Source organism: Corapipo altera, unplaced genomic scaffold, assembly GCF_003945725.1.
Source record: "Corapipo altera isolate COAL_440 unplaced genomic scaffold, ASM394572v1 2b, whole genome shotgun sequence".
In the NCBI taxonomy this organism is placed as follows: domain Eukaryota; kingdom Metazoa; phylum Chordata; class Aves; order Passeriformes; family Pipridae; genus Corapipo; species Corapipo altera.
The window spans coordinates 24,218,588-24,240,028 of record NW_020884874.1 but is presented as its reverse complement, the minus strand read 5'-3'; the positions used below and the strand labels follow the sequence as shown (position 1 = coordinate 24,240,028).

At 44.0% G+C, this 21,441-nt stretch overlaps 1 protein-coding gene across 3 annotated transcripts in view; it reads left to right on the top strand.

Moving 5' to 3' along the window:
* The window catches only part of TAGAP (T cell activation RhoGTPase activating protein), a 47,649-nt gene extending 36,637 nt beyond the window's left edge, over positions 1-11,012 (top strand). Inside the window, exons 3-12 of one of the 3 annotated variants that reach the window (XM_027634182.1) lie at positions 3,120-3,161; positions 3,584-3,668; positions 3,776-3,829; positions 4,418-4,484; positions 5,949-6,118; positions 6,899-7,060; positions 7,468-7,577; positions 8,140-8,335; positions 8,695-8,812; positions 9,018-11,012. In XM_027634182.1, the coding sequence (XP_027489983.1) occupies positions 3,120-3,161; positions 3,584-3,668; positions 3,776-3,829; positions 4,418-4,484; positions 5,949-6,118; positions 6,899-7,060; positions 7,468-7,577; positions 8,140-8,335; positions 8,695-8,812; positions 9,018-10,195 (2,182 nt within the window). In that variant the 3' untranslated portion in view covers positions 10,196-11,012. Of the gene's footprint in view, positions 1-3,064; positions 3,162-3,583; positions 3,669-3,775; positions 3,830-4,417; positions 4,485-5,945; positions 6,119-6,898; positions 7,061-7,467; positions 7,578-8,139; positions 8,336-8,694; positions 8,813-9,017 lie in introns of those variants that run through there. The other 2 variants (XM_027634181.1, XM_027634183.1) reach the window with 2 other exon arrangements.
* The last annotated feature ends 10,429 nt before the right edge of the window (positions 11,013-21,441 follow it).

Genomic DNA, 21,441 nt, shown 5'->3' with positions numbered 1-21,441 from the left:
ATCCTTCACATCTTGAGGAGCAAACCTAGTCTTGAGAGGTTTGAATGTATCCAGGGTTGACTGCTCTGCAGGACCTCTCTGTTCCTGCTTTCCCTCCAGTGAATGTAAAGCACTTCAGCAGAACTGAGGGAAGCAACCTGACATACAAGAGAGAAAGAGCTTCTACAAAGGCTTCTACACAGTTCCTACAAAACCCTTGCAAGTCCACCCTCTCTGCCATGCCCTGATCTTTGTGTAAACATCTCATGTCTTTGAAGGAGAGTGCATTCACTTAGACAGGGATGGATTGGGAGTAATACATCACCTGCAAACAGCTCCAGGTGTGCCCAAGCCACCTGCCATGTATTCTGCTTGCACAGGGCAGTGGCTGTGGGACAAGAAACATATTGCTCTGAAGCATCATGGTGTAAGATCTGTACCAAACTGAGGGAGGATCAGACCACAGCAAAGATTTCAAGTGCAAAGCAAAGCAGAGCTTTTGTAGAGGGTGGTAAAGATCTTGGAGAAGCTGTTCATGTAAGGGAATTTCGTTTGTAAAAGCCCCATAGGACAGGCCTTTTCTGTTAATATGCAGTGTGGAGATTGGCTTTGGGTGCTACATCTGTGTTACCCTTTCCACACTGATGGAGGAAGCTGTGAAGCTGCTCTGGCTGGTAGGCGTGAGGGCAGCTCTTCTGACCCTGGGACCCTGCACACAGCTCTGCAGTGCTTGGCAGGAGCCAGCACATACTTGCTTACTGCTTTTCAGAAAAACAGTCAAGATTCCCTCTGTGTTGCCATACAATTACTTCACCAAACCATTGCTTTTTAGGATGCCTGCTAGTCACATGGGGCATGCTTGTTTGTAATAAAATAAGCTGTTTTAAAATAATTTTGGCACAAATTAAGTGTTTGTGATACATACCATAAAAGAGCTATTAAAAAAAGAATGCTATCAGAAGGGTAAAAAAAAATCAAATTGTTTTCCATATGGGTGGACCTATACACACATATCTTCCACATTCAATGGCCATTATATCCCCACAATTGTTAATGGATTAGAACTAATTTGATAAAGAAACAGCAGTGTGTGCCAATGCACAGTCTGGTGATGTGCTATCAACACACCACCCATTACTGTATCTTTTCCTGGGAAACTCAAAGCATTACGCCCTGTGTACAGCTGTGGCCTAACTGTAATTTAAGCTTCTGGCCTGCCTAATCACCACCCATTAAACTCACATTCTCTTCACAAGTCACACATTTTCCAGATCAAACCCTGTGTCTTAGTCATGCAACAGACTGAGGTCAGAAATACATCTGTGTACAGTGCTGGAATTGAGGGCAAGGCAGAACTGAAGTCCATAGGTCCCCTAAGCCTCTGAGATACTTAACAGACAGGTATGTTTGGATATACATTTAACAGATGTTGTAAAAAATAGATGCCCCTTGTCTCAGAAATCCTGCTGGGAATAGCAGCAGCAGTGCTGCAGCTGCCAAGCAGCCTCATAAGAAATTCTCAGGAGAAAGTGATGCAGGATGACAGTATTTCTGCAACCACATGCATCAGCCCATGGAATTTAGTAGTGAAATGACAGATATCATGGGACAGCTAATTAACAAAAAAATCAGCAGTGAGTAAAAGATCAGTGGTAAATGCACAGGGCTGCAGAGTAATTGATTGAGGTTCTACTAAGTTTCAGCCTTAAACCAGTCTACAGACCACTGTCTCTACAGAAGCATGGAAATGATAGACCTCAGGAGGACTTGAAAGGTCTTCTACAGTAACTCCCCTCCCTAAAAAAAAAAAAAAAAAAAAGCAGAGTGGCTCTCCTTTTGCCCTTCTGGACAGATCTGTATCTAACCAAAAGTAAATTTTGCACTTTGGATTTCTGCCAGAGTCAAGCTGAGATCACCTTTGTGTTTTGCATGAGACAGGGTCAGTACTACACAGGCCAGGTCTGATGTGGTTAAGCAAAGAATGGCTTTCAGGGTAAATTCAGCAGCGGATGTAGCCATTACGTGCATCTGCAAAGAACTGTGTTAAGACACAGCCCCACCCTCTGCACATGTGAAATGGAGCATCCATGGGGGAAGCAGCAGAAAAACCAGTTTCACAAGTGGGCTTTACACCCAAATCCACTGCTGAAGAATTCCCTACTGTTTGACTCAGCTTTAACTCCTCTTTTTCACAAGTTTAAAAGACTGGCACCCAGAAGAGGTTTGTAATTTGTCTTGGTCAATAAATCAAAAGAACTAATATCATGCATTTAACATCAAACATTGATGAATTTTCATAATAGCCTGGTAGAGGGAGTACTATATTCCTGATGTGCCCAGGCTGAGGGCAGTTAGCAACAGATCATGAAAAACTACAGGGAGAGCAGAGAGATCTTTCCTGGACATTTTTATCTCTTCAGCTGAATTAAAGTTTAATATGTGGACACATAATTCTTAATAAGACATATTTTAAGCAAGATTTTATATTACATATTGTCATACATTACTAAATTATTACATAGTGCCACTTCTTCTATAGAAGTCCAGTGCTAAGACTGTGAAGAACTGCTTGGCACTGGCAAAGTTTGTTTCTACATCTTGCAGACAGTAAACTGTTGCCATTAGCTTTTAGAAAAATATACAAAAACATTTCCCCGAATCTTGTCTATTCCACTCCTCCATGACTTTAACTTAGTGTAACTTGACTTGGTGGTGCTGCTTTGAACTGCCAAACCTAATGTCTCTGAGCAGTCAAAGGAATGACTGTACCTACTGCTCTTTAGCGGTAAGGAGAACCTGCCCACACTGCAGCCCCCTCTGCACATCCCACCTCTAGCTGGTGATGAGAGTTGGAACCTTTACCTGGTGAGTGTCTCATCTTTTCCACCCATAACAGCTACCAGAGCTGCTTTTTTTTTCTTTAAGGAAAAAAATGGTAGCTTCTCTAAAAGGAAAGAGGAAGCCAGAAATTTTGTAGCGTCTCTGTCCTGCCCAATGATGCTTCTTCCTGTCTGTGAATTTCCACCTGCCCCTTCTGCATATATAAGGCAGCACACGTGGTATAGACTGTTTAGTTGCCTGCCTCCGTCCAAAGGATTAGCAGCAGTGGGAAGTGATGCTGTTTCTCCTTTCCTCTGCAGTTCACGGGAGGTAAAGGAGCTCTGGCTGGACTCACTCCTTGGGTAAGTACTGACTGAGATAAAATCTGTGGCACTGTGGATGAAGTCAGCAGAGGGGCTTCAGAGGCAGCTGTACAGAGCTGTATGAAAATATAGACGTGGGAGAGGTGTACCCACTGCTAAGTGTAGCTCGTGGGCAGAGCTGACTGTGTCTCTTAGCCTCATGTTTGCAGATTAATGACAATATGTAGCTGTCACCATTTGCTCATTTTTTGCATGAATTAAAATTGGAAAGCTGCTTTTATTTTGTTTTAATCAAGAGGCAGCTAGGGCAGCAGGGCTGAGCATCCTTCCAGAGAAGGGCTTTCAAGGGAGATCTTGCTGGTTCAGGATCATACATGCTAGATTGGCTTTCAGGGGAGAAAGACAAGAAGGGTGCAGTTTTACAAAGCTCTTTCTTTGTCCATTCTCTGTTCAATAAACAGGCAAACAAAAAGATTGAAGGAAACCAGAGTGTCCAGAGCTCCCCCAATCAAACTCCTAATGAAAGTGTTTAGCAGCTGTAATACTGTGAGTGTCTTAATTGTTTCAGCTCTGTCAACAGAGTGATTTTTAAAAGCTCTGATTTCTAAACTATACCATTCAGTTACTCACAGTGTCTTTGTTTTCTTGCCTAGTCAAAGACACTAAATGCTGGGAACATGGAGAGTCTGATTGAGTGCCAGTCAGAGGTAAGCAGCCCCTACATTTTCCCAGCTCTTTCTTGGGTACTGGTGTGAGATATCTTAGCAAAGTGGGGGTGGCCCCTCTAAGAGCTGCCGGCTGCCTACCCTCACCCAGGAGCAGGCAGAGCTCTTCAAAGGCAACTCTGTGCAGCACTGAGCAGGAGCTGGGGATCGCTGGGGGCAGTCAGTGCATTCCCTTGGCTCCCGAGGAGCTTTGCTCAGGAATCTTTCAGTCTTCAAAGCCATCAAGGCTCCCTGGAGGAGTTTGGGAGGAAATTTCCAGTGCCAGGGGAGAACACAAAAGAGCAGGCTGTGTCCAGCTGTTGCTTCTCTGGAACAAACACGAAGCCTGCAAAAGCACAGAGTTGTGACCTGCCGGGCATGACTGGGGTGGCTGCTGCAGGGTTTACCTCAGACCCCTCTATTTGGCAGTGAAGCACTGTCAATCCTGGACTGAGGCACCTCTTCAGCAGGTGTTGGGCTTGCTCTGGTTATTCTCTGGAGCCTCCCGCAGATTAATGAGGAGCTTCAGCAATTTGCTGGTGCCCCTTGCTACTGGTGGCAGTTCTGTTAACCCTAACATGCTTTTTGCAGGCTGATGCCAAGAAATGTCCCCTATTGGTCCCAGCAGATGCTGAAGACAGACTTTGCCTCTCAGCTGGTGAGTTTTAAAAACAGACTGAGGAACTGCCTTCTTATATAATGCTTGCAAGTCAGCACTTGTGCAAAACCACCCAAAACTGCCCACTTCCCCTCCCTGAGAGTAATCCATAGCCCACATCCAGGAGAGGGCTTAAGCCTTGGAGTGCCACTTGCTTGTAGATCACTTCTTTGCCTTATGCCCAATGGCAGAGGTGACAGTGCTGAGTGCCAGAGGTCTTGTATCCCTGTCCCCTGGTCCTTAGAGCTGTTTCAGTGTGTTCCCTGGCAACGTTGGGAATTAATGTGTTTCTTTCTCACTCGAGCATCCCCACTGAGGTGTGGCACCGGAAGCCAGTAGAGTACTGTTACCAGCTGTTGCTCGCCAGAGCAAATAAACCCTCCTGGCAGCAGCAACAGCACTTGTTTTTTCTCACCATGCAAAACCTCAGCAAACTGTAAACAACCCAGAGGAGACCATTAGCAGGGCAGGGTCAGATTTGGAGCACACCATCATATCAGATCAGCTTTCAGAAGTATCAGAAGCAAACGTTTTATATGACACTATAATGTTAAGTGACTTTCTCATAGTTTTTAACCCCTCCCTACTTGTGCTAAGCCACAAAGACAGGTCCTGAGAATTTCTCATCTGCTTAAGACAATGTCATTTTGGAGTAGAAGGCACATCACTGGAAATTTGTAGAAGGCAAATCTTTTAGAAAGCTTTCCATCAAAAGGATCTTTCTCTCACTGTTTCCGAAAGAGAAAAAAAGGCACACCCCACCGCAATACAACTACCATCTCTAAATTCTTATCATGCCCTCCTCTTAAGCAGATGCAAAACCCATGCTAAGAGATTTCTGACCCTGAAGCCAGTGAGGCACTACTGTGATGCTCCCATTCTCTGGAGCAAGTATCACCTTCCACTGGCAGGCTGGCAGGGGGCAAGGACTAGCTCTAGAAGGACACTGTTGTTAGAGCTGGCTCCAAAGCTGGCAGAGGTGGAGCAATGTGTTTTTATTTCAGGCTGTAAAAGAGGCCAAAAAGCAGAAGCCCCTATTTCCACTCTTGCCCTACGGCTGGGTCACAGTCAGACCATGTAGTGAAAATTGTTGTCATTGCCAGCTGCCCAAGTGGCATATCTGCCTCAAAGTTATCACAGAAGCCACTGCAATATCAAAAATCTCTATAAATGCTATTTCTGTGCCTTGTATGTTCCCACTCTCTAAGAAGAAACAGTGACGAGAATGAAAAAAACACCCAACCCAAAACAGGAAAGGTGGTGGCCTTAGAGGGATGGTCACAGTTTTACAGTTTAGGTAGTTGTTTCCCTAGTAACCACTTAGTTGTCTTTAAGTTCCTCCCCATTTAGTTTGAGTTGTTTCAACATACATCTCTGCACTACACGCACGTGAAAGACCATATAGTGCTCTGTCAGGGTTTGGGGTTTTTTAATCTATTTTTTATTTCCTTTTGCTTGCAGCAGATGGAACAAAGAAAAGAAAGAAATTGATATCACAATCATTTACTCTGAGACGAAGCTTTACCAATGGAAATTCTCCAGGGCAGCTAGACTTGGGTGCCAAAATCACTCTATTTGGCCAGCCTCTGGCAATTATCTGTGGAGAAGATGACACACTGCCCCAGCCAGTCCAGGTAAGGAAGGATGGGGATACAGTTATCATAATTCTGACTTCATTGGGAGGCAGGATCACCAGTACTTGTTCTGCAGCACCCAGGAAATGAGTGATTTTGGTGTTTCCGTTCCACACCCACTCCTGATAAGCTCAGGGCCCATCCCAGATGTACAAGGGTCAGGTCTATGGGTTTTGCTGAGCCCACTCAGATTTCACTGGAAGTAACTTGGACACAAACCAGGACCAGGAATAGGAGATGAAGATCTGTTCCTTAGTATAAACTTCTGTGATTCTACAGCAGTAATTTAAATAAATCTTTCAGCAGCATAAACTTCCAAGGATTTCTGTATTTCCCTGAAAAAAGTGTACAGCTATGGACTGCCACCAACAAATACCTAAACATTGTCTTCTGGATAAAAACGGTCTGGTAACAGTTCTGCCACCGAATTGGCTCTCCTGATAACAGGCATTGGTCTCTTACAAGCAATATTTGCCTGGCTTGTGAGGGAAGGGATTCAAACTAAGACTTAAGCCATCCCTTTATTTCCTTATGGAAGGAGGCAAGGATGACTCCACTGAAGTTAGTGGAATTCACCAGTTCAAAAAGAGGGTGGACTGGGGGAAAATCAGGCTCTTGCCTATGTAATCTACTTGGAGCAGGAACTAGATACTGAACTAATCAGAGCACAATGTACATCTGGACAATTTTTCTTCTGTTTCTAAAGAAATGTCCTGCTGAAGGACCTTCCTGCACCCAAGTAACTGTTCTCTCATTTCTGTTTGATTTTTTTCCCTGAAGGATCTCCTAGCTATATTGTATATGAAAGGACCTTTCTCTGAAGGGATATTCAGAAAAGCTGCCAATGAGAAAGCACGAAAAGAATTGAAGGAGGACCTCAACAAAGGCGGCAACGTGGATTTGAAAAGCAAATCTGTGCACCTGCTGGCAGTGGTTTTGAAGGTGAGCAACTCTGAGCTACATCGGTGGGAGGACATTGCTAATCTGCACAGGCCCACTCTAGTACCCAGAGCTGACCTAGGTGGGACTCCAAACTAAAGCCAGAACAAAACCAGACTAAATGTTTCAGGCTTAGGAAAGTTTGGAATTTTCCTTTTCCACCTGATTTTCAGACCTACTTGTGCTGCTGATTTCCTGCATGCCCAGAGGAAACTCACTTTGTCCTCCTCCTCAGCATCCTCCCAGGGAGGAATAGTGAGATTTATGGGTGAACAAAGAGCAGCTGAAAGCTGGTTCCTGTATTGTACTGCTCAGGTCAACCTGCCTCCTAGAGAGCCCATGTGACAGTAATGCTCCCTCTGTCCTCAGAGATAGTATCAAAGCTTCATATAAATTTCTTGGCCTTGCAGGACTTTCTCCGAAATATTCCCTCCAAACTCCTGTCAGCTGACCTCTATGAGAAGTGGATGCAAGCTCTGGAGAAGCCAAGCAAGCAGGAAAAAATTGAAGAATTGAAAGAGTAAGTTTTTCAACCAGGAAGTTTTGCAACCAGACCCAATATGATGGAGTGGCTGGTAGAGGCCAACGATGTCTTTCAGAATTAAGAGTCTCATTTAAAAGCCTATCATTTATATCAGCTTGCTATTGCTCCATGGGGCTTGGCTTAGAGGGCTCCAACAGCAGCACTTCCTGAACTTTTTTGAGATTGCTCTATGAAACAACCAGCTTAGGAAGAGGGCAGAGGCTGCAGTGTCTCAGCTAACATAGTCATGGTGCTGTGGGACAGGCACTGACATGGACCTTTCACATCTTCTGGCAGTAAAGTCTACTCAAGAACATGGGCTGCTGCAATGCTGCCCTTCAGTCAAGACCTCATAATTAAAAATTTTGTAATTAACCACATGCTCAGCTGTGGTTGGGGATTTATGAATGATACTTCTCCTAAGCAGTGAATAAAACACACACGTGACTCTTTCTGAAGGAAGCATTGTCTGTCTGAATTTAATTAAGACTTGCTCAAATAGAGAAGCAGAAGCCACTGCACCATCAATTAATGTCACATTTTGTTTCTGTTCATGCAGGGTGGCTGACAAACTGCCTAAACCAAACCTTGTCTTGCTCAAGCACTTGCTCTCTCTGCTCCGCCACATCAGCCAAAATGCTGAGACCAACAGGATGGACTCCAGCAACCTGGCCATCTGTGTTGGCCCAAATATGCTGAGCCCAGAGACGGACAGCACGCTCCCACTGGAAGTACAGAAGGAGATGAATGACAAGGTATCTTGAACTGACCAAGCAGCCACTCCCTTTGGGGCAGCTCAGAACCATCCATAGGGATCCCACTGCCACTGCTATTGCAAAAGCTCAACAGAACAGCACCCCTGGATATCAAGGGTGGCCCTCAGCTCTGGTGCCCCTCAGCCTGCAACGTGATGGGCCAGACTGCCCCTCATTTTGCCTCCTCTCAGCAAAAGCAGCAGCTGCCCACAGTCCCTTAAGTCCCAGCACAGTTCCTGGATACTTTGCATGCAGAGGGCAAGAGGTACACAGTGAGCACTGTCACTCATGGGCCCTCTGGGCAGCGAGGCCAAAGCTGTTCCCCCCTTTTGACTGAAATGAACTTTTTCTGTGTGCAGGTGACAGTGTTGGTGGAGTTCCTCATAAACAACTGCTCAGAAATATTTGAGGAGGACATTGCTTTCCCTGTCTGTGCCTCAGCTGAGGAGTCACCAGAGCACACAGACAGCTCCACAGGTATTAGAATGGACTGGGGATGTCACAGACTGGGGCTCCTGGACTGAATTCTTTAATTTGATATTTGAATATAACTGTGGAAACACAGATATTTGTAGAAAGTTCAAGATTCTGTTCCAGTGCTCTTCTGCAGGATTTTTTTCTGTATAGTTCTCTTTGATCCTCAGCCTGTTAGTGAAAACTAATGCCTGCTTTCTCCCTACAGAACAGCTATGTGCTGCTCGTCAGAATGACTCTGCCTATGACAGCCCAGATCCCGAAACTGAAGGCAGCCCCTGTAACTCTGAGATGGAGCAGCGCAAAGGGAGGAACGCTACTGTGAGCAGAAGACATCCAACACACATCTCCGCCTCTTCACTGACTAATTTCAGAAATGACATCAGCATGATGGATAGGAGGTACTCAGAGTCAGACTTGTCCTTCCGGAATTGCCTTGACAGCACAATAAGGAAACAGAAACTAAATAAAAGTGAGGACAATTTTCCGGTTCCCCAGAAACAGCTGGGGTTGGAGGCACTGGAGAAACGGCTTGCAGTCTTACCTTCACATTTATCAACTGACTCTCTACCCAAAACATCCTCCAGTTGCTCCCTGGAGAGCTCTGATGGCTCAGTCTTCACCAGCTCCCCAGTAGTTTCGCCCTCTAGTCCCAAAAAAACCTTTTTAAATAGGCCCCAGTCCTTTTCCACCAAGGCCACTGAAGACTGCAGTACACCTATCAGAGAGATCAAAAAACATTCCATGTCATTCTCTTTTGCAAACCACAGGAAAACACTAATAAAAACCCAGAGCTGGGGGCCTGGAAAAAACATTTTTTTTCAGAGAGACAGTTTCACAAAGAAAGAAGATCAGTTCTCCTGCAGAATTGTCCAGGAGAACAGTCCTAATGATAACAAACCATTGCCTGTGGAGTATCAGCAAAGGCCCCGTTTCAGGTCGGTTGATGAAGTGTTCAGAGAGGTAGACCAGAGGAATCCTGGAAGACCACCCTCTTATGAAGAGGCTGTTAAAAACTGCCTGGCCACCAAAGTTGCCTTCCACAATCTCACGGTTCAAACTATGAGATTAGCGGTGTCAAACCAGGATGCTCCGCTGCCTCATCCATGCAGCAACAGTGCACAGGATACAGCATATATGGCTCTAAGGGATCTACCCAGTGCCAGAGTTTCTGCAACGAAGGATTCTGATGTGGAAACTGAAACCTTCAGTGTCACTGTGGGAGTAAACTCCCGTGTGAATTTACCTGTGACCCCAGGACTCTACCGATTGAGAGCCATGTCTGAATCCTGTCAAAAGAACAAACTTGAGTACATTGCTCGGAGGTGCAGCCAGCCAGTTTTTGAGGCAGACCAGATCCAATATGCTAAGGAATCATACGTGTAAAAAGCCTATCCTTCCTCTTTGCACTGTACATACTGTAAAAATAGATATCTTCTCATCCTTTGTAAGATTTTACTTTCAAGAGACTAAGAATAAGCTAGGTCTGCATGAACTTTTTCTTCCTGAAGTGTCTGTCAGCTTGACATGTCATGTTCTTTCACCACAAGAGGTGGTGGTGGTGAAGACTTGTATATCATTATGTAAAAATGTAAGCGAGTGTGTTGTACATAACCTGTTGTGTGGGAAAACTAGTTAGTAGATGATAAACCATGTTGTATTTGTATCTTGAAAGGACAATTAAAAGGTTGGCAGGTCCAAAACCTGTCTCACCTTCTTTTTGTGTTCTGTATGGTCACAGACTCCGTACCATTTGTTATGTATGCGCCAGGTGATGCAATGCTTTGCTGATTTTCTACATTAAGAATTGGGTTGGCAGTTATCCTAAAGGGGGAAGACCTGTTCTGTCATCAAGGACACTTCAGTACTTTTCCATAAACCTCCTGTACCTGCTGCCATTCTGTCTTCCTGCTTGCTGGTGATGAGAATGATCTGAGCACTAACCAGCATTAGTGTTATCTACCGAGCCTGGAGTTAGAGGTACCAAAGCTCTACAAGGTCATTATGAGAGTGTGTCAAGTAACCCTCATGTGGTCTGAAGTGGTTTTAGTTTAAATAAACTCGATAGGCTAAGAAAAGAAAGGAAGAAAGAAAGAAAGAAGGAGGACAAAAAAAAATGAAACCAAAAACTCCTGTAGGGAAACATTCTGGATTTCAGCTTTAAATAGTTCAAGCTCATTAAAAATAAAAAAATAAAGACAAATCCCAAAATACTAGGTGATGTCCTTATAACCTTGTAAATATGACTGGAAGTGCAATGTATTTTTATGGCTCAGCAGAGTCTTGAATCAGGAAGCAGAGAGACTTTTTTTGTCCTGTGTAACTTCACTACAATAAAACACTTTTCTGCATGAATGCTAAACTGTCCATTGTCTGGTTTTGAAACATCCAGGCCCTACACATATGGTACCTACTTTTATACTATTCTACAGGTACTGCAAGTCTGCTTGAATGACATGACATAGCTAAGTTGATGGAAGCAAAGTAAATGACTAGCAGTATCACTGCTGTTGTTGTAAGAGGCCGCAGGCTACATTTTGGGAACGAATCCCTCTCTGTCAGGAAAACTAGTTATACTGCCATGTAACAGCAGTTTTCAGTGAGGTGGAAAGGAAGCTGCAAAGAGGTGATGCTGTTCCGAAAGTGGAGCCGATTAGAAAACAACACACCAGCTCCTCAGGAATGTTTTCCAAGTGTAGGTGTTCACAGGACGCAGAGAAAAGGGAAGGAGAATGCCTGGTCTGACAAAAGTGATGTGAGATGGATCATACTGGTAGGCTGCAACTAGAGGAAAATGCCACTTCACTCAGCCCCCTAAACAGTGGCACTCTGCTTCCAAGCAAGCTGAATGAGAGGGCTTGGCTGCAAGCTACTAAAGGCCTTTACCATTTTCTGGAATCTCCAACTCCTGGATCACAGAATGACAGAATAGGTGAGGCCAGGTGGTCCTAGTGGTCCAGAATAGGTGGTTGTCCTGTCCAAGCTCCCTGCTCAAGCAGGGTCAGCTAGAACATGCTCAGGACCATGTCCAGACAGTTTTTTAATATTTCCACAGATGGAGGCTCTGCAACATATTTGGGCAACTTTTTCCTGTGTTTGACCACCCTCACAGTGAAAAAGCGTCTCCTTGCATTCAGACGGAATTCCATGTATTTTTATTTGTGCTCTCTACATTTTGCCCTGTGTCAAGTGGGAATTACAGTTTTCTTTTGTAAAAAACAAAAGCATCTTGCCCTTGTGGCAGAACAAACGTGAAGAGAGAATCCGCGTGCAGTGGAAAGGCTCAGAAGCCACAGAACAGAAAACACAAACCTCAAAATATACTCAAACAATAATACAGCTACTTCTTTGGTAAGTGACTCATTCTTTTTGAGTGTGCCAATATTAAGGATCTGAAGATTTCTGCCCTCTAACCAGCAGAAAATCCAGGGTGAATAAGCATGGTCACTTCACCAGAGATGAGGAAAGTCTCTCTTTAGGTCCAAGGTGTCCTAAGGCAGATAAGCCAATCACACTAAGAAAGCTTACCTGGGCTTAAATATTCAGTATAGATGAGTCTAAATCTTCCAGCTCCTGGAAAGACCATTTGGAACTTCATGTAAGGCATTTCAATCCATGCAGAAAAAGGAAGAGAGAGGAGCTCTACATTTAACTAACAAAAAAGGTGTAATGTGAAGGAATTGAATGAAAGAGTGGCCCAGTCACCCTCACCCTGCTCTTGCATTTCTTCAGTCCAGGAAACATCATAATTAAACAAAATCTAATGTAAAAGGACCTCAAAAGAGATTTACCTCCTTTTTGATGGGTAACTTGGCTTCCTTCACCCCTTCAGACATGACTGTTTAGTCAGCATTATTTTCACTCATGTTTCTCCATAGAAGTGATTTCTCTTCTATATAAGCATGTAAGAGACCTCAAAAGCCTAGGATGACACAGAAAGTAGAGAGCTTTGCTTTAGCACTTATTCATCTGCCTTTGGCTCAGAAAATAGTTTCATCGTGCTACCAGTCCAATCACATTCTAAGATCCAGCCCAGCTATCCTGGCCTCCAAGAGTAAGGCACTTTAACGGCTATATCCAACAAGTGAATTATCTGTTTTACAAGTGCCTTTGCCAAAGCTGCCTTTAACTCATCAGGCAGAAAGATCAAACAAAAGATTTTGGCCCAAGAATTGAATGATGGCAATAAGCCTCTCATTCTCCACAGGTTACCCCATCATCACTATTGCATCACTTGCTTCACACACCCAATTTTCTAATTTCATGAAGACACTCTAAACATACAAAGCACATAGGACTAGAAGAGGGAAGAAAGCAATATTAAAGCAGAAAATCCAAGCCCGTGTCTTGTAAGGCAATGCTGGAATTAAGACTGTTGGTGCAGTTTGAATTCAGTTCCTTGTGTTTGCATCCAGCTGTTGTTTTCAATCACATGATGCACTCTGTTCTTCCCCACAGGATGCACCTGCTCTGGGGAGGAACCAAAGTTGTGCAGCAAAGGAGAAAATCTTAATTCTGGCATTCTGTTCCATGCCACCACAGACAACCCTGACTCAGACCTTTATCTTCTCCACTCCTGACTCCTCATCTCTGCCTCATTTTCATTGCCTCTCAATTTCATTGCCTGCATTCCTCATCTCATCCAGTTACATCTCTTTTAATTGAACAAAATCCTATCTATCCCTATGGACTTGCTGTCGAAGTCTCAATTTAATTTCTGTCCTCTCCATCCCTAGACCTACTTCTCTCAGTCAGCCAGTTTCAGTTTTCCTTTTCCAATTCTTCCATGTTTTTCTCCCATATCTGCACTGGTTGTTACTGCAATAAGCTCCATCAACACTCATCTAGCCTCAACTCCACACACATTGTCCCCATGCCCCCTCCCCCCCCTTTTTAGTCTCTGCAAATGCAGAGAATCGGAATAAGAGCAGTAAAATCTCTGCAAGCTACAAGAAAAAAAAATACAGAATTCATAGAGCCCAGAGATGGCCTTAATTCACAGCTGTAACTATGGAAAGCCTCAGGATGAAACTTCCATGGACAGAGGCCCTTGAATTTACGAGATTTCAGCAAGGGGTCTGCACATCTCTTGTTGTATGGAAATACGGACTGTCGGCTATGATGGAAGGAGATTTGCAGCTAGGTTAAGGTGAAATAATGAGTAAAAATAAGCCATTTTCCCCGAGCCTCACCAAAGCAATTCACAAGCTATGATGTAAGGGATATTTCTGGTAATATGCTCCTGTTCTCTGGAAATTGCATTGTCAGTACACTGATTATTTTCTGCCTCTACAAGCAAGGCCTTGGAGAAGAAGCTTTTTCACCTGTCTGACCTCTTCTCAAAGCTGTTATCTGAAGGGCACTTGTTTCTGAGAACTGTGAAAACTAAAGAGACAATGAATCCTTCACACCTCAGGAAGAACAACTTCTGGTCACTTAGCAATGATGGACCATGCTACCACCATGATACTACCATGGTCACTTCCTGTGATAACTGTTACAACATAACCCAAGAAAGTCCTTCACTGGACATTGTCACAGAAGAGAATCGCTACCCAACATAAAATCTTTCTTCTGTATTTTCCTCCCATGATTGCTACCTGGGTACCCCAGGCAACACAGATTGCTGGTATGAACCCATTGTAAAAGTATATAACGAACACAATCACACCAACTTTATACTAACTAGTAGCTTGGAGCATAACTGTCCACACTTTGTATTTGGCATTGGTTACCCAGAACTCTGTTCCTTTTGGGATTGAACCACTGTCTAGAATGTGATTGTGGTCCACAATTCCAACACTTAATATAAAGCCAAGAACTTGGGAGGTTTTTTATAATGGGATTATGTCTCTTCAGCCTTTTGCTTGGAACTAGATCTCTATTTTCCTGTAGCACTAATGACAAAATATATGGTTTTGGGATACTGCTTGGAGTGTATATACTTTAATGTTAAAAGCTAATAGTAAAATTACTGCCTCATAACTCAGTTACATATTGTACAGAGTTTCACACAGACGATTTTTACCACAATGTTCCCTCTTATAATATTGCTATCAAATGTCTCCAACTACAACAGGAAGAAGTATCACAGCTGACAAAAATCCCACCTGTGTTATTTTTAATCTGGGAATAGGAGTTCTTATTTCTTTACTGCCTGTTCTGGTTTTGGTGCTGATAAATCACTGGAGACCAGGTGGTTTGCTGCAGCACCACACCAGCACTGCTTATTCCCAGGTTGACTCATTCCTCCTTCATAAACTGCAATTGACAACTGCAACTTTCCATTGCAACAGGCAGGTCTCAAGCTGGAGAACAGCATTTTGTGCCACAGCAAGGCCAAGAGATTGCAGCACTTGGCTGTCACAGGGGCGAGCTCTGAACAAATAAAAATATGCTGCTACTCTGCTTGCACGAGTCAGTGTGGCTATCATGTTTCCACGAGGACAATTTCTGACTACAGGAAAAGGAAACCCATCTTGGTTAAGCGCTCTGGTTACATTTTTCTCTGAATTTTGTTAGCAGTCAGTCCTTATCACCTGTGCCATCAGAAGAGAGTAAAAACTTCAGAGGAGCTTCTGAAGGCTAAAAATTCTGAAGATGGAGCAATTTTTATTTAAAAAGTCTGACAATGACAGAGAGAAAGATCCATGGGAAAAGGGCAACCACTGTTGGAGAAGTGATATAGTCCTCATATTGTCAGCTGACTATCATATCCATAGCTGCCTGCAAGTCTCTGTGGATGCTAGGTGAACAATGGCTTTTTCTGCTTCTCTGTTACTCAGAAATGCTAAATATCTAGTAACATTTTTCTGTAAATACATAACTTTTATTGTTTTAAATCAGTCTTTTCCATTCGCAGTGATAAATACATTAATTTAAATCTCACCTTTGAGTGAAGCCCATTTCAAATTCTACATGTTCTTCTGCAATGGGAGAGGAAACCACAGATTATTTTCTGTTTCTAACCTGAGGTGTCAGCATATAAGTCTGAACAAATTGTTCATAAATTCCAAACATGGTTGACTCCGTTGAGCTCTGCTTCCTCTGTAAGGTAATAACGTGAAAAGGTTTCTATGAAGGGTTTCACACTTTCTAAACAAAACATGCTCTTTAGCCAACAATCTATTTACGGAACTGATCCAACGGCTGCTTGACACTCTTCCTTCCTACAACCCACAAACCTCCTACCAACTTCCTCAACAGATGCTACAGTCCAAATTCAAACCCCGCACCTTCAATATCCCACAGGTCATGCCGAAAATCATAAAACCATATTTAAAAAAAAAATTAAGGCCAAATCCAGGCAGATTCCAAGACAAATGATTAGAGAAGGTGCTCTTATCATACAGATTGGAGATTTTTCTGGTTTTCTGCATGCTTGGTGCACAGCCTTGGGTCTTGCAATTTTTTCTCCATAATAAAGCTGTGACTTCACATAGCAAGTGCACCTGTGCAACTGTGCCTGCAATTCACCAACCAGACTTCTTCAGCACAACTGGCGGCTAGGTGAGATAGTAACCACAGTATCATGCAAGAACTTCACAGAGCACTGTACTCTGAGGAGTACACAAAGTTACATGATGCAATACAGAGATGCACACACACCTTAAAAGCTACAAACACCAGAAGACATGGCATTTGAGAAGTCCTTGGGTGTTTGAAAGAGCAGAGCAGCCACCAGTTCTCTGTAGCTGATCAAGGGAGGATGGTCTTGAGATGAAGATCAGAGACTTGTAGTTCAGCATGCTCAACATCAGGGTCTGCTTTTTCCAAAAGGCCTCCTGCCCAGTGCAGTTTTTGGACTGTGCAGTTTATCTCCAATAAAGCAAATACTTTACTGCTCTATCTCCCAGAAATGTGATAAAGGGCAATTTGTACCAAGGTGGACTAACACCAGGACTACAGTGAAGGGGCAACAGAAGCAGATGAGTCTTGTTTTTCACTCTGCAAGTTTAGTGCAGTTGAACAACTGCCCTCAATACATGGAGATGGAAAATAAGGCAGATCTTCCTAGAGCAAAAAAAGACAGTGGGAGAGACCTGTTCAAGACAGGGAGAGGTAAGAAGGGGCTGGAGAGGTATAGCAGCACACAGTCTATTTGAGCTTATATAGGAAGGTCACCAACAATTGATTTTCCATTTGACAGCGTAATGTACGATAATTTAAAATTAAGTGTGCATTGCTCCAACCCTCAATAATTCTTTCTAGTTACTGTCTCGGAAGTCCCATGGTGGCATAGGGCAAGAATACAAGCCCCACAAGAAGGTTTGTCCCGCTGAAAAACAAAGCTTGTGGGGAACATGGAGGGAAGGGAACCTAGGGAAAATGTTGCTGAGACTCAGAGGTGAAGTGGTAGAGGGAAGCAGGACTGTAAATTTTGTCTGGAAACCATAAATAATAAAATCTAGTTTTTAACTAGTGCTGGAGAAATTAAGGTCTTCAAAACTGAAACCTCCAAGTCCTGCCCAACCGCAAAAACTTGGAACTGGGGTTAGGAGGAAGCTGTGCTTCTACAGAGAAAATGAGGTTTAATAATTTTGGGTTGAAGATATGAGTGATAGAATCTGCATCTTTTTCTCTTCACAATTACATATGAAGATTAACAAATCTTAAAAAATACTGATGTCACCAGCAGGACTCAGGTTTATCTCTGGTATTTATTTTTCCTTCTGTGTCTCTCCTCTGTCTAAACTCTCAGGCTGGCACACTGTATTTTTTAAACCTAAGTATCTCACTATTAGGCCCAGGCCTATACGTAGGCAGCATCTGTTTGTCTCAGATGCACTGAGCCCAGTGCTTATGAACAGCAGCAAAGACACCATCTGTGGGCTGGCAGACACCAGTGATACAATACTGACACAGGATTGCTGATTTTCTTTGGTCACATCACTGCAGCAAGTTAAAAGCAGGTTTTAGGGCACTTCTATTAATTGTTCTCCAACCGCATCAGGGCAAATAGTATATATGCACCTCTCTTGGGCTCTGTAACTCTTTCATCTTTGCAGTTACACTGATGGCTCTCCATGTTCGTTCTGTGGTTTTTGTATTTCTGTCAGACACCTCAGAGCATTGATTAACAGCAGCTTGATGCTTTCGGGGATTTTCAAGGCTACTCTGTGCATTTCCATTCCTGGAGATTTTCAAAACCTGGCGGGAGAAGGCCCTGACCAATCTGATCTATCTTTGTATTTCTACCAACTTAGGTAAGGAGGCTATACTAGAGACCTCTAGAGTCCCTTTCAGTCTAAACTGCTCTGTGATTCTTTGATATCTTCTCGAAAGCAATGGCATTTTCACCTCCAGTAGAGTTACTTCCGAAGTGGGAGATCCATTTCTTAATGCGCAGGCCCAAAGGGGTAAGAACTGCAGCTTAAAATTCTCTTTCAGGATCATGGGGAATCAAATCTAACCCAAATGTCATGTAATTACACAATATTACATCATGAAAGCATTCCAATATTTTTAAAAGCAAACACGGTTCTCCTCCAAAGAGAGGACAATGTTCTGAGAAGGCATTATGTCCCTCCATGTCCTTCCTTGACATCTAAGCATTGTCTGTAGCCATAAATCTCCTTCCTTTCTTAATTAAGCAATGTTGCAGAAAGTTAAGATGTTGAAAACTGGACACAGCAAGTCTGCTCAGCATCATACTGTGCAATGCACTGTGGTACCAGGTCTCCCAAGCTCGCAACATCCAAGCTACTGTCCTAGGAAGACGCTAGCTTGTAGACCCCTTATATTGTATTTCAAGGTGCCATTCATTAGTTACAGAATCCATCCCAAGTGCTGCAGGAAATAGTGGATGCACATCTTCTGTTACTACACACTGACAACTTCACATTTGCTTTACTGTGACTAAACTTGTTTCATATCCAAAAAAAGAAAACTAAAGGCATGCCATAAGGCATGGTACAATGCCAGGAAATTCTCATGAAAACAAACATATAAAAAAACCAAGTTCTGGCTCCAAGACCCACAGTAAACCTAGAAGGAGATAAAACCCTTATCTGAAGCTTTCAAGTCAGTTGAAGGCACCTCAAAAGACCTTTCTTAGCTGCCATATGGGAGATGGACTGATTCATCCCTTTCTAGGCAGGCCCACTTCCCAAGCAGTACCTCCTGCACTGCTACGTGTGCAGGTCCAAGTCAGTCCTCCAAAGAATATGTGAAACAGCCATTGTGACTGTAAGATCCCGAGAACAGCTAAGGGTACTAACAGCAGCCTGGACATCTGATTACAATCATCATGTTTTTGGCTCTTCCTGAACTCAGTCTTGTGATGACACAAAATGTTCCAGAACTCACTAGGTATTTTTAGGAAAAAAACAACATTAAAGGGGGCAAGAAAGAAGAGATGAGGCTTTGTCACTTACAAAGCTCTGCTAACCTGCAAGTCAGAGACCTTTGTCCCTCCAAAACGATACAATGCTTTTGCACTAGACTGGTAACTGAGGAGTTAGCAGTGTTTCACAGACGTGAGGAAGAGAGTTGCTGCCATTCAACCAGTGCACTTATTAGGTGGATTAGAAATTCACCCAAAAGGTGAGGTACCAGGCTGGGGTCAGCTTAACAACATGAACTTGTGATGCAACACGTTCATCATCACAAGACTTGTGGGCAATAGGTAACAGTCAGCACTGCAGGAATCCTTGCTCCACTGGTCCTTGCTCCTCCTGGTTATGGGCCCTCTTCACATTGTCTCCCTACCCAGTCCATTCCAGCCAAATTTCTTGGTTTGTTCAGCAAGCATGCTCCATTCCTTATCGAATCTGTATAGATGGATGTTTTTAAGGCTATGCTGCACCTGTTTTGCATTTGAACAGAAACACCAAATCCCTAACAATCCTGGAAAGGTCTCCCTGGATTTCAAGTCCCCAGTCTAAAAGCAGTATAGTTAGCTGTACTGCCAAACTCAAGGAAATATGAGTCAGGTCTCCAAAATCAAAGGGTTGCATTGGTTCTGGCCAAATTCAAGGGCCACAGTTCTCTGGCTTGGCTCAGCTGAGATGCTTGTCATTAACTTTGCTTGCCCAGACACAAACAAATATTGAAGGACTGCTCTCTCCTCTTACCCCACTGATACTTGAACAGTATTCCTGCAGGCCAATATCCTTCTGTCCTACCACCCAGCTAACAAGAGTCTAGTCAACACAACTCCCATTCCTGTATTGACTCTGCAAGCTGCCCATTAATGAATTACAGAAACATTCCTTCTTTTCCTTTGCCTCCCACACTTGGCTTTTTTTGGTAGGGTTGTTTTTTTTGTTTAGGGTGGAGATTTTAACTTGTTTTTTTAAAAAGTTTCTCCTGTTCTACAGCTTCTTTCATGCCTTTCAGGCCCCCTATGAAGTATACTCTGCTATTTGCAATTCTCTTGTTTGTGACTGTCTACTTGGGGCTGTGGTGGAACACAGACATCTGCAGCACTAACATAACTGAGATGAAATAAACAGAATTTCACACCTGAATTACATTTAAACCAAAGGTTTCAGAAACAAAAGTCATGGGCTATTTTATATACTCTGTCTTGCTAAAGCGATCAAGGCATATCACTAACCACAAAGGTTAAAAAAGAAGGCTATCACTTTATCAGTAACCCTTCATTGCTTTTATGTTTCTCTTAAAGGAAAATGTCCACATAATCTGAAAATATGTCCTCATGATTTGCCCTGACAAGGAGTGCAGCTCACCATGGATGGGACGGCATACTGAGGACGCACCTCACACTCCTATCTCCCATCATACAACACCTTTACAATATCCAAATCCCCTACTTGCGTGGAAAACACAAAATTTGGAATGCAGCTGTTCGAGCCGGTACTTTTACGACATCAGTACCTAAGCCACCAGTACGCCATCCAACAGGTTTTCGCGACCCCCCAGCCAATCTTTGCACCCCAATGCCACTGCAGATCAAGTTAAGTCACCGTCAGTTTCCCTGGAAAGCTCCGAATCCCTGAGGAGCTTGCCCAGCGACATCAGCACGACGGTGACACCTCGCGGTTCAAATCCCTCATTACCTCGGCCAGGGGAGGCCCCGCAGCGCTGGGGCCCTTTATGGGTTACGGTGGTGCTTTCTCAGTGCCTGGTGGGCCGGCACGTCCTCCTTAACCCTCCTGAGGGTTTGGTTCTTCCTGGCAGGAACACGCCCGTGAGAGGGGACGGCACGAACCGCCGCCCGCCGGAGCCACACCCGCGCACAGCAAAGGGTGACTTAATTGCGGCCTTCCAGTTCCTGCAGGGACAGCTGGAGAGGGGCTTCTTACAAGGGCATGTAGTGACAGGGCAAGGGGGAATGGCTTCAACCTGAAAGAGAGTAGGTTTAGGTTAGCTATTAGGAAGAAATGGCTTGCTGCGAGGGTGGTGAGGCACTGGAACAAGTTGCCCAGAGAAGCTGTAGATGCCCCAGCCCTGGAAATGTTCAAGGCTAAGCTGGATGGGGCTCTGAGCAACCTGGTCTAGTGGAAGGTGGCCCTGCCCATGGCGGGGGGATGGAACTGGACCATCTTTAAAGTCCCTTCCAACCCAAGCCGTTCTGTGGGTCTGTGAACGGCGCCGCCGCCTCCTGCCCCGCGCATGCGCCGCGCGTTGCCCAGGAGACGGACGCCGTTACAGCTCCCTCGCGGCCC